The sequence below is a fragment of the Panthera tigris genome, chromosome E3 (assembly GCF_018350195.1).
Source record: "Panthera tigris isolate Pti1 chromosome E3, P.tigris_Pti1_mat1.1, whole genome shotgun sequence".
NCBI classification, from domain to species: domain Eukaryota; kingdom Metazoa; phylum Chordata; class Mammalia; order Carnivora; family Felidae; genus Panthera; species Panthera tigris.
In genome coordinates, this window is record NC_056675.1 from 9,627,526 (window position 1) to 9,640,963 (window position 13,438).

The 13,438-nt window shown below is 51.4% G+C and overlaps 1 protein-coding gene across 1 annotated transcript in view; it reads left to right on the forward strand.

Annotated features, from left to right (window-relative positions):
- The first annotated feature begins 4,662 nt into the window (after positions 1-4,662).
- HIP1 (huntingtin interacting protein 1) overlaps positions 4,663-13,438 on the forward strand; it is a 148,159-nt gene continuing 139,383 nt past the window's right edge. The window contains exon 1 of the mRNA XM_042972275.1: positions 4,663-4,798. Within this exon, the coding sequence (XP_042828209.1) occupies positions 4,679-4,798 (120 nt within the window). The 5' untranslated portion in view covers positions 4,663-4,678. The remainder of the gene's footprint in view (positions 4,799-13,438) is intronic.

Sequence of the window (13,438 nt, forward strand, 5' to 3'; positions counted from 1 at the left end):
TGCATGGCTAAAATTAAAAACACTGACCATATCAAGTGTTGACAAGGATGTGAAGCAACCAGAACTCTTGCACTCTGATGGTGGGCATGTAAAGTGTTACAAGCATTCTGGAAAATGATGAGGCAGTTTCTTAAAAAGTTAAACATACATCTACCATACAACCCAGACATAACAATCCTAAGTATTTACCCAGGAGAAATGAAAGCAAATGTTCATACAAAGACTTGTACATGACTGCTCATAGCAGCTTTTTTTTTTTTTTTCATTTTTTTGGTAATAGTCAAAAACTAGAAAGGATCCAAATTTCCATCAGTAGATTACTGGATAAACAAATTATGGACTATTTGGACACTGGAATAATACTCAGCAATAAAAAGGAGCAAACTATTGATACATGTAATAACATATATGTTTCAAAATAACTATTCTTAGTGAAAAAAAAACAGAAAGAATACATCTTGTATGATTCCATTTAATTAAAATTCTAGAAAATGCAGTTGATTTTTAGTGGCAGAAAGCAGATCAGCAATTGCTTAGGCACAGGATTTTGGGAGGAGGTAGGGATGAATTACAAAGGGACCTGAGGAAATCTTTGGGCTTGATAGATACGTTCCCTGTCTTGATTGTGGTGATGGTTTCATGTATCAAAACTCATCAAATTGTAGGTCTTAAATATATACAATTAAAAACATTTTTAATAGTTTTTATTTATTTTTTATTTTTTTAACATTTATTTTTATTTGAGAGTCAGAGAGAGAGACAGAGACAAAGTGTGAGCAGGGGAGGGGCAGAGAGAGAAAGAAAGGGAGACACGGAATCTGAAGCAGGCTCCAGGCTCTAAGCTGTCAGTACAGAGCCCCATGCAGGGCTTAAATTCGTGAACTGTGAGATCATGACCTGAGCTGACGTCAGACACTTAAATGACTGATCCACCCAGTCGCCCCTAAATATATGCAATTTAATGTATCTAATTATGTCTTTTTTAATAAAAAATTTTAAGGTTTGTTTATTTATTTTGAGAGAGAGAGAGAGAGCACAAGCAGGGGAAGGGCAGAGAGACAATCCCAAGCAGGCTTCATACTGTCAGCGCAAAGCCTGACACGGGGCTCCAACTCACGAACCATAAGCTCATGACCTGAGCCGAAATCAAGAGTCAGACGCTCAACCCACTGAGCCACTCAGGCACCCCATATGTTAATCATATCTTATTAAAATCATTAAAACGTGTATTTGGGCTCCAGGAACCGGTAGGAATAATGTGGCCAGCTATTATATCCTCCTACCAGATACTAAATCAGATCCAAACTAGGTGTGGGGAGGGACCAATTTCACCTGTTATGGAGAGACAGGTAATAAGACACTTATCCCCCTGTGGCTTTCCCAGAGATTAGGTTTCCATGTCCAGAAACCAGGAATCTCCAGAAGGCATAATACAGTGGTCCCCCCTTATCCACAGAGGATAGTTCCAAGGTCCCCAGTGGATGCCTAAAACCACCAGTAGTTATGAACCCTATAGATACTATGTTTTTCCTATACCTACATGTCTATGATAAAGTTTAGTTTATAAATTAGGCCTAGTAACAGATTAACAACCGTCAAACTAGCACTAGAATTTCTTTTTCCTTCTTTAGTTTCACAGATACATACTAGATGCGTTCTTACTGTAGATCTCCGCAATTTCAGCATACATTTTTTATCTTTCCTTAGAAGAGAACTTCCACCTTCACAGCTACTCTTTGGCATAGCCAATTACCAGCATCACTGCTCTTGTGCTCTGGGGCCATTATTAAGTAAAATAAGGGTTATTTGAACACAACCACTGTGACAGTGACTAATAGGCGGGTACCGAATACGCCATGGATCCGCTGGACAAAACGATGAATCACATCCTGGACAAGACGGAGCGGGACACGCAAGATTCCATCACTACTCAGAGTGGTGCGCAATTTCAATCTTACAAATTGTTTATTTCTGGAATTTTCCATTTAATATTTCGGATCGTGGGAACTGAGACCACAGAAAGTGAAAATGCGGATCAGGGGAAGACTGCCATACAAATGGCTCTTATATTCATATATTCAGCTGGTAAGAGCTGAAGGAAGCCAGCAGGGTCCTGCAGGTTACATCCTGGGGGAGGGCTTCCCTCAATCCTTGGCAAAGAGAAATCCTTATTTTTAACTCACTCTAAGTTTCAGACGAAGGTTAACTCGCCTGAGTCTTTCTCCACAGGGTGCCTCCAAACCACAAATTCCTGATTCCTACTCTGGTTTATCCTAATAAGAAGTAGGTTGAGCCCTTAATCCCCGTTTAAAGGGCCCTTGTTTATCGAAGCAGTAAACTCTGGGCAAAGGGTCATAAATCACTCTAGCTGGATCCAGAATGTGAGGCGGGTGCGGGCTAAGAATGGGCACGCAGAGGTTACATTAACTGTCAATCTTGTCTGTTTTCCTGGTAGCCATACTCCTGGGAGCCCCTGTGCTGGGCCAGATCCAGCCTTGAATCTTCTCCACTCTGCTCCGTACGTAGAAGGAGGGGCAGAAGGAGGGGCGGAGGCAGTACCGATGCACCCTCCCTGCCCCCTACCCCTCTTCTCTGCTAGGTTTGGCCAGTGGAAGGCGCCAGTAGTAAATCAGAGATAGGAGAGCTAGAGACTAGTGTCTCCCAATGATTGTTTTTTTACGTGAGGCCACAGCTCTGGTCAGATGCCTCCCTTCCCAAGACTGGAGCCCCCAGCTGGTTGGGGTACAGCTCCCTTGCCCATGTCCCTTTAGGTCTAAGGCTGATAACAGCTTCCCACTGTTCTAATCCCTGGGTTCTTCATCCTCCCTGGTTGATCCTCAGCTTCTAGCTCACACCTTTGTATGTGTTCCTTCTTCAATTCAATTAGCCCTTCCAGTGTGTAATCCCTTCCCCACCGCAGCTCTGACCCAGACATCTTCACAGCGCCCAAACACGGCCCTCGTCTGTCTTTACATCCCCAGAGCCCACAGTTTGCTGATACACCTCCCTCAGGTCCTCCCACCTTGGCCTTGGCTCCCCTTCTGTTTCTCTGATTCTTTCTCCCCAGGTTCCTGTGTTTACCCATCACCGGCCCTTTGGCCTGTGCGGACATTGCTCTGCCCAGAATTGAAGACATCGGCCTCTTCTTCAGCCAGCGCCCACACTGTGCATTTGATGTCCTCTGCCTTCCCAGACACAAAGCCTTGAAAACTAGGCGACAGCTCACTTCTGCCTCAGAGAAACCCAAAGGGAGCCACTACCCCCCAAAAGGTGAAACCAGTGTGTTATGCAAATATAGCCTCAAGGCAATTACCCCTGCATCTCATGGCCACCCTGAAATCCCTCCTTATAGGGGGATTCTGGCCCCACCACTGCCTCCTCCCTCTCCCCTCTCCAGGCATCCAAGCATATCCTTAAAACATCCCACAGGACATTCCTCATTCCTTTGTAGGCCCTCAATGTCTCTCACCTACTGCTGGAGTCTCCCTGTTGGTTCCCTCCCTTCCTCCTCGCCCCCATAATCTGGTCCGCACAATACCAGTCCCCGAAAGCACAGGTCTGAGCAAAAGCCTTCCCTAGTGCCTGTAAAGGCCCACCCCCTCATTCACTTCTCTATTGAATGTGTGAATTTTTATCAAAAGCTCTTAGTTAAAAAAAAAAATTAATACTTTTCGTCACCTCCAGTTTTAAAACATTTGTCTTTAAAACATCAACATTAGCACTTAACGGGAAACTTCTTTCTTCGGCAACTCCGCTAACGATCACGCTTCCCTCTGCCTCTCGGCACCTTGGCTGACACCGAACAGGATGGGAGGGGTGGCCCCGAGCCGCATATAAACACAAACAGAAGCTGGGGTTTCTACCAACAAGTTTGTTCTGGCCGGCTCCAGACCCGGAGAGGTTTGGATAGGTGTCCCACTGTCCCACCCAGCGCCCTCGGGTCGGCGATCGGCGATCGTTACAAAAGGGGATGGGCAGGGCTGCAGGGCAGGGTCAGGACGCGGGAGGAAGCAGAGGGAGCAGGGTGGGGGCCGCCACTCCGGCCGCCAGGTCTGGGCAACGCTGGCCCTTCCAGCGGGGACCTGGCCTGGGGCAGCGCTTCCCCGGGCTGCGGCCGCCGAGCCCGTCCATCCCGCGCTCTCCCGTCCCGCCCGAGCGGCGTCAACAAGGCTATTCCCAGGCGGCCTGGATTCCCTGCGGGAGGCCCGGCGCTCCAGCCCGCGTGACCCCCGCCCACCACGCCGGGAACCTGGCAGCGCCCGCTGCAGAGGAGAGCGCGGCTCGCGGGGAACAGGCGGGGAAAGCGGCGCGCCGGGCGTCGGGGGAGGGGCGGGCGAGGGCAGGTCAGGGCAGCCCCGGCCCGGGCCCCGCCCCCCGCCCCGCCCCCTCCGGGGGCGGCTGGAACCGGTGACGGACAGGCGTCCGGGCCGGTCACGGCGCGCCTCGCGGTCCGGAGAGCTCCAGAGGGGCGGGGCGCGCGGTGGGGCTCCAGAGGGGGCGGGGGCGGGCGGGGAAGCCTCTGGGTGGGGCGGGGCCGCGGGAGAGTAGCAGCGCTCCCAGCCAATAGGAGGCGGAAGCCGTCCCGTTAGCGCCGGATCCCAGCGGGTAGGGCGGGGCGGGCGGCGCCGTGGGGATCCCGGGGCGGCCGAGGGCCCCTGACTCGGCTCCGCGCGGCGACATGGACCGGATGGCTAGCTCCATGAAGCAGGTGCCCAACCCGCTGCCCAAGGTGCTGAGCCGGCGCGGGGTGGGCGCGGGGATCGAGGCGGCCGAACGGGAGAGCTTCGAGCGGACTCAGGTGAGGACCGGGGGACCCCGGGGCATGCGTGGCTTGGGCATCCCGAGAGACGCAGTGCCCGGGAGGGGCTTTGAAGGGGGCAGAGGTCTTCAGGCCCAGGGAGGACGGGGCAAGGGGGCCGCGAGAGGGAGCATCTGGGTGCTCAGGTCGAGGCGATCCTGGGGAGGTCGGGGACCCGGAGGCATCCCAGCTGGCCTGGGGAGAAGGGCAGGGCGGCTCCGAGGAGCTGGCACGACCCGTGGGGCAGGGCAGGGGTCACAGGGACGGTGAGAGCCGAAGGAACGGAAGAAGGACCGAATGGAAGGGGTGCCCTCTCAGCAGGGGAAGCGCATTGGGGGGCCACTCAAGTGTGGCGGCGGAGAGCGGAGCGCTGGACTGGGATGAGAAGCGGGGAGCCCTTTCCTCCCCTCTCCATCGCTTCTGGGTTGCACTGACATTCCCCCCCCCCACCCCCAGCACCCCCTTCCTAGTGCCTCTTGCTTGGCTCACGCCACCCCCAGCTGTCGGCCTCCAAGGGCCAGGCTGCAGGGGTCTGAGCGGCGAGAAGGAATGTAGGAAATGCGACGTGTGGCCGAGCTTGGAAAATGGGGGCTGGAGGAAAGGGCCGGCCAGGGGCCAGGGGCCAGGGGCCGGCCTTTGGCCGGACAGCCCGCTGCTGGTCAGGATGAGCTGCCCAGTGATGCCCAGAGCCCTGACTTGGGATTTTGGTTTCATCCCCCAAGATGTGCCTGACAGCTAATAGGCAGACTGCCCTATTTGTCCAGCCTGAGCAGGGCTGGGGGCCAAAATTCCCAGTGTCATCAACAAAAAGCCACAATCCATTTCTACCTCGGAGTTTGAATGCCTGGTGTATTGATTTGACTGAATAAAGCGGACATGTTTCTGGTGTTCATCAACTCGTTTGTATGCAAAATCCATTTCAAAGGGCACAGCACTTCTTTTAATCCCGGTGCCAAAGTTGTATGGGCAGATTTGTGCTTCACTCTTGCGCTCAGGGTAGAACCTTTGAAGATCCAGCTGGGCCTCCACAGCCAGAGGCTGGTTCCCCTGCTGTGTTCTGCCTCATCCCCACCGCCAAACACAGTCCAATGTGAAGGAAGGCCTTTGGGGTTTTAGATAGAAAGATTGTGAGGACCTGACTGTGTATTCTGTGTATGGAATCTTGCAAAGAAGAAAGCTTTTCACCCCCCTGGGAACTTCATCTTCTCTTTCCAGTTGCCTCTGGCCCTTTGCACGTGTGTCTGGGTGGTGTAAAGTAGGGAGTGTCCCCTTCCTGGGTCATCCTACCCCAGGCGTGATGAGAGAGGTGGCAGTTCCCTGCTGCCTCCCAGGGACCAGCTGGGTTTGGGTTTCTGGCTCTGTGGACTGGCCCCCTTGGAAGGAAAGAATCTTTCCGTCTGCTTGTCCACTGTGGGTGTTCCTGCCTCAACGAGCTGCCTGATCCTGAGGCTTCTTGCTCCAGGAAGCAGTGTGAATAGTCTTCTTTTTTTTTAATGGGAAAGGAAAAGAAATAGGTGTTATTTTATGATAACCCATTCCGTCTGGAGTCTCAAATCAGTAAAAACTGGAGCACTAGAGGAAGACACGTAAAACTTTGACTCATTATAGTGATGGAAATTAGATTTGCAAAAGCTTCCTTCTACCCAGGACTGGCATGTCCCCTCGCCATCCAGGGACCACCCAACAAAGGAGACTCTAGGTCAATGTTTGCGGGTATTTTATATGTGGAACCCTTGCGATTGGCCACACCTGACCGAGTGCCTTGTTTTGGGGGTGGGGGTGAGAGTGAGGAGGTAGGCTGGGGCAGGAAAAGAAAGTTTCTCTATTATTGAAACTGTAAGGGGGGGGGGTATGAAAGCGAAGAAAAGAGAACAGTCCTAAAACTTGGCATTAATCAATCTGCAAAAGCTCATTTTGTTTAATGACTTCAACTGTATCCAATGTATTATGAGATATAAAAATGAGCTAGAAAAAACTTTTAAAGAGTTGAGAGACCATGAGAATCAGCCAAGGTGTAGTGATAATTGTAGCTAATTATCGTGTTTGCCACTGTTCTAAGTACTTTGCTGTGTTACCTTCTTTAATCTCAACAAGGACCCATGAGGTGGGCATCAGCCCCATTTTCCATGGGGAAATTGAAGCACAGAGAGGTTAAGTCACCTGCCCAAGGTCACACAGCTGGAAGTGGTCCCAGCCTTTAACCACTGCGCTGTGTTGCCTCTGAGGCAACAGTGGCACCCAGTGCCTCTGGGTAGAACAGTGGCATTGGAGTGTAAGAGGTTTGAGTTTCATAGCCAGGCACTTGGATAGGCCCTATGACCTCGGGCAGACCTAAGTTTTCCTTATTATAAAATAAAGATGATACTTACCTTACAGGTGTATTGTGGGGGTTAAATTAAATAAGAGGCGTGAAGGCATTTTTGTAAACTTTGGGACACAATTTCAGTGATTCTTGCTGTAATCTGGGGAGACCGAAGGAAGCACAAATGTCAAGTAATGGTGCAGGCTGTGATTAACTCTTCAGTAGGGGGGCAGAAGTGTTCCTAGGTAATGTGATAATTACCGAGAGCACATGCGGAAAGTACAGGCTGGCGTGGGTGTGGAGAGGGGTTGGGAGCCCTCACCAGGACCTAACCGCCATTCAGCATGAGATAGTGCTTGCTGGGTGGAGAGGAGGGGAGGTGGGCATTCTAGAAATGGGGAATGGCAAAGAACACGTCTGGAGATGAGCGCAGATGAGGCTAACTGGCTGAAAAGCAGAATTGGCCACTCCCGCCTTTCAACCCGTAACACCTGTTACGCTGTCCTGTCACTCTCTATGTTGCCCTCGGTAAACTAGGAGCTTCATGAGGACAAGACTGTGTCTTTTTTTTTTTTTGAGTTTATTTATTTATTTTGAGAGAGCACGCAAGCTGGGGAGGGGTACAGGGAGAGGGAGAGAGAAAGAATCCCAAGCAGGCTATGTGCCGACTGAGCCCAACTCGGGGCTCGATCTCGTGAACCGTGAGATCATCACCTGAGCTGAAATCAAGAGTTGGACACTTAACCAACTGAGCCACCCAGGCGCCCCATGATTGTGTCTTGCTCTCTCCTGTGTCCTCAGATGCCTGTGTTAGTGCTGAGCCAGCTGTAGGTGAGGGTAGAAAATGATTGGTTAACCTCAGCAGGGAAGCCCTCGCCTGGGTTAAACTCAGCTGTGGGCATCAGGTGGCATCTTTAATTACTTGATGCTTTTTCCTAACAGCCCCTGAGTGCCCTCCTGGTCCTTTGTCTCCTACACCCTCAGTCAGGAGCCCTGCCCCATGCCCATGAGAGGACTGTGAATTGTCTGCCTTCCTTCTGGTTAGGCCAGCATCCCTGCCAGAGTGGGGACCCCAGACCCACCTGCCGCAGCCCCCATCTCCAACCTGATCCCTGCTGTGTCCCCCACCCAGCCCATCACAAGCACCCTTCAGGTTCTAGGGGAGTGAAAAGTGGCTCTTGCCCTCAAAAAAGTTGCTGGGGTAATGATACCTTGCCTGGAACACTTTACAGTTTATACAGCACGTTTTAGCCATCACTGGGGGCTCCACTATGCTTGGGTATAACACCCTCATCTTACGGGTGAGAGCTTGGTAACTTGCCCAGGGCCACCCGCTGGTGACTGAAAAGCAAGATTCAGATCCAGGACTCCAGGTGCCAGGCCCCTTCTACCATGCTGTCCTCATGTTGGCCAAGGAGGGCAATTCTGGAATGAACCAGGAGGGCTGGCACCCATAGACAAAATTCCCTGTCTGTATTTGCTTAGCTGGAAAATGGTTTTCTCCATGGTTTATGTTTTCACCATCCATTTAGTGAGCAGAGAGCGTGGAGGGGACACCGAGATGGGTAAGATAAAGAGACCAGCCTGGGGGAGCTCATGAGTCAGCAGAGAGGTGGACCAGCTACTGTGGGGCTCTTCTACACAGAGGACTTACAGCACCAGCATCACCTACTGAATGAGAGCTTGCATTTCAGCCAGAGCCCTGGGTAGCCCTGGGCACCCTGAAATTTGAGCACCTCTGCTCTGTGGTTGGTGATTGCTAAGGTCAGAGGAGGCGTTGGGGCTCTGGAAACACAGAGCCTTCCGGTGGAGCCCTCCACAGAGTAACAGGATCCCAACCAACCGTGAGCTGGAAAGAGCCAGGAAACTCGGGTTCTCGAGAGGAAGAGACAGAAACAAATATTTATTGAGGGCCTGGTGGGCACTAGAAACATGCTGAGTGATTTATAGCCATTATTCTATTTAATAGCTCAGGCTCAGAGAGGCCAAGTGACTTGTCCAAGGTCATGCAGCAAGTAAACCGAGAAGCCAGGGTTCTGAAATCTGATGACCAAAAAGTCAGGGGGTGTTTCTACCATTTTGCTCATGATCTTCAGCTCTGGCTTTGATTCACATGCTCAAAAATTTTGGGGTTTGAGCAGAGGGATCAGGGCTTCTTTTTTATTTTTTAAAAATTTTTTTTAATGACTATTTTTAAGAGAGACAGCATGAGCAGGGGAAGGGGCAGAGAGAGAGGGAGACACAGAATCCGAAGCAGATGCCAATCTCCCAGCTGTCAACACAGAGCCCAACATGGGGCTCGAACCCACGAACTGTGAGATCATGACCTGAGCCGAAGTCAGACGCTTAACCCACTGAACCACCCAGGCGCCCCGAGGGATCAGGGCTTCTTGACTCTGGCTGCACGGGAATGGTTTCTAACATAAAAGGTGCTGTCCCCCTCCTGTCCCCTGCTTGCTCTCTTAGTTGGTATTGAAAAGAGAGAGGATGCTAAGAGCTTTCTTTGAACTTGTGGTTCTGTACTTTGGTTTCCTCCCATTGATAATAATGAGAATAGCCAACATTTATAGCATTTGCTGTGTGCACATGGTAAAGGCCTTTACGAGCCACACCTGCTCCCAGTTCTTGGAAGGAATTTACAAATTATGATCCCTATTTTACAGATGAGGAAATCAAGGCTTAGACATGTCAGTAACCAGCCCAAGGTTCTGAAGTCAGGGTCAGAGTCGGGACCCAAACTCAGGAAAACCAGCCCCGGATTGTGCTTGATTGTCACCCTGGAGTCACAGCCTAGCCCCCTCAGCTCTCTTTCTCCCCCTAACAGTTGGGTCCCCAAAGTGCTAACCTCACCCCACTTCTCTTTCACCTTCTGTCCACTTCCTCTGTGCTCAGCTCCTCTGATAGTTTCTTTTCTTACTTCCTGTGACGCCACCTCCTGAGTTCTTGGCCTGTGTGACCACTTCCCATTGGACATTTGTCCCTACATAAACCACACATGCTCCAGGCTCAACTTTGGGCCTCCCCTGCCTCTGAATGCCAGTGTCTGGTCCTCGCTGGTGCCCTTCAGCTCCTTGGCATCCACTGTGAGTCCTCCCTTTCCTGTTTCCTCACAGCCACACTGTGCTCTGTGATGTTTCTCTTGTCCACTGCTCTGCTCTGCACTGTTCCTGCCCTTAGTACCTCTTTCCAGTGTTGGTGTAATCCCCTCCTTTCTGCTTCCCAAATAGCCTGGGGCCAGACGGGTTGTCTCTAAAGCCCAACACTGGCTTCTGTAACCCCCTTTTCTCAAGAACCTTTGCTGGGTCCCAAGAAGCCCTGCATGACGGGGCACCTAAGGGTCCCTGGCGCCTCTCTCTTCCGGGCCTTAACACCGCATCCCTGCACTAGACCGCCACTGCAGTCTCCTCCAGCCAGATCAGGTATTCCAGCAAGCAGGGGCCCGTAGCTACCGTCTGTCTGTCCCATCCACCCAGGTCGCACCGTGGCTTCTCTCCCAGACCGTAAGCTCTTGGGGGCAGGGTCTGGCTCTCCGTGCTGAGCGAGCCCTTGCAGGAGGCAGGCGCTGGGCCTGTTTGCCAAATGTGTGGATGTAAAACAGTTGGAGGAACTACCGGGAGCCTGGGTGCTACAGGCAGGCCTCTGCTTGCAGAGTACTTTCCCTTTGCACATTTTGGAGGCTCTCCCTCTGTCTCCTTTGATTTCTCCAATGATTAACTCTTACTAAGTGACTGCCCTGTGTGCCAGGCTGGTGCGCCCAGGGTATCTATTTAGGACAGAGCCTGCAGAGTCTAGAGATGGGATTAGGGCTCACGGTCGATGATTTGGATTTCCGTTAAGTTCCGAACACTTTATAAACATTCCCAGAACACGGGCTTGGACTTCCCAAGGTTTCTTTCTGCTTCGGGTGGGGCCATTCTGAGCTAGAAGGTATTACGGGGAAGGGAGAGAAACTGGCCTGGTGTGTCCCAGGCACCTGGACAAGGCTGATGGCAGTGGCCTGCGTACCACTGCTGGAGTAAGGGATGTGCACATAATGTGAGAGTGCTCCCTGGGGAGTGAGCAAATCTGGCTCTACTACTGAATTTCTCCGCTCAAACTGGGGAGGCCGGGCAAGATTTCCAGCTCTCAACCATTTGGGCTAATGAAATTCCTGTAAGCGGGTTTCCACCCTGAGGAATAGGGACCCGCGCTTGATCGGAGCTCTAGGCTGCTCCCTTGAAAAGCTTCCACGTCCCCCCGTATGTAGACTGGGGCGCATGAAAGGATGGTGCTGAACCTTGCTTAGAATGGGACGAGGAGCACCCACGTGGCCGGAGAGCTGAGTCCCCGCCCCACCTGGGCACTGAAAGGGCTCCTTGCCTGGCATGTCAGCAAGGCACCGAGGAGGACTGTTCTACACCCCCTGTCCACCGGCCCACTCACTCCACCACCTTGGGACAAAGTACGGAGCAGACCCGGGTGGGGGGTGGCGGGGCGGTGGGCCAGCGGCCAGTGCTTCTCCCGCATCCAGAGGGTTGATGGCCTGGAGAGGTGCCCACCTAGGAAAGGGAGCTTGTCAGCCCCACCTCCTGGCAGGGTGGGGGCTGCTTCCTGTTTTCCTGCCCCGGCAGGCGGGGAGGAGCCCTGTTCCTGGCTCGTGGGCAGTCCAGTCTGACACAGTGCGGGCAGAGGGACGGGGATTGAAGGTGTCCTCTGGCTGAGACGGTGGAAGGGAGAATGGGGATTTTCTTGGATCTGAAAGGTTGCTGCTGCCGCCTCTGTTAGCGCTAGAGACAGCTCTTCGGAAGCTGGTTGGGGCCGTTCAGGAAGCCCGTGTGGCCGATTGCTTCTGATTTTAACTGATAGGCAGTTTATAAAGCACATTTGCACATAACCTCCCTTCAGCCACAGAACAGCCGTGTGACAAATAGTGGGCCGTTCTCAAGTGTGGTCACTGAGGCTCAGAGAGCTTAAGTGACTTGCCCGAGAGCACTCAGGAAATGGGCTCGCAGACGCTTGAACCTGGTGGGTCTTATCTCAAATTGTGTTCTTTCTAGATCTCCCTTTAAAGCTGAAGCCTGGTCTGGGGCTGGTAACTTAGAAAAATGACAGATTTTTTTTTTTTCTCTACGTCTTTTGCAATTGATTTATTTGGACTTTTGAAATTCCTCCCAGATTTTTGCAACACACATAACTATCAGAGGGCCTGTTTCCAGAATGTGTAAAAAAAAAAAAAAAAAAAAAATCTGAAAAGAGATCAAAGGACCACCTAAATGAAAAATAGTCAGGAACTGGGGCGCCTGGGTGGCTCAGTCGGTTGGGCGTCCAACTTCAGCTCAGGTCATGATCTCGCGGTCCGTGAGTTCGAGCCCCGCGTCGGGCTCTGTGCTGACAGCTCAGAGCCTGGAGCCTGTTTCAGATTCTGTGTCTCCCTCTCTCTCTGACCCTCCCCCGTTCATGCTCTGTCTCTCTCTGTCTCAAAAATAAATAAACGTTTAAAAAAAAAAAAAAGAAAAATAGTCAGGAAGAACTTCACAAAAGAGACTGAACAAATGGCCGATAAACATATGAAAACGTGCAACCTCATTAGTAATCAAGGAAATGCAAATTAAAATTGCAACGAGGGGCACCTGGGTGGTTCAGTCGGTTAAGCATCCATCCTACTTCGGCTCAGGTCATGATCTCACAGTTCATGAGTTCGAGCCCTGCGTCGGGCTCTGTGCTGACAGCTCAGAACTCGGAGCCTGCTTCGGATTCTGTGTCTCTCTCTCTCTCTGCCCCTTCCCCACTTGCACTCTGTCTCTCTCGGTCTCTCAAAAATAAATAAATGTTAAAAAAAATTTTTTTTTAATTGCAATGAGATACCACTAGGTGCCCATCAACATGGCTGAAATAAAAATGGAAAAAAAAAGAAACACTGACAGTGCCGAGCATTGGCAAGGATGCAGAGCAATGGAAACGCTCGTGCATTGCTGATGGGGCTGCATGTTCGTGTAACCGCGTTGGGTAGCAGCCTGGTGTTATCCTAAAATTAAGGATGTACAGACTCAAGAGGCCAGCACTTTTCCTGTTAGCTGTATACCCAACAGCAGTGCACACACACGCCCCAAAAGATCTCTGGAAGCATATTCATAACCATCTTTTGCACCAGCTCCGGACTGGAAATAATCCAAAAGCCCTTAACAGTAGATGGATCACTGACTGAATCGTGATGTGGTCTCTCCTCGGGATACTACACAACACGGAGAATGAAGAAGCTGGAGTTACATTCAACAACGTGGATGAATCTTACACACAGAATGGTGAATGGAAAAAAAAAAAAAGGCAGAGCCAAAAGGACACCTTCTGTATGCTTCCAT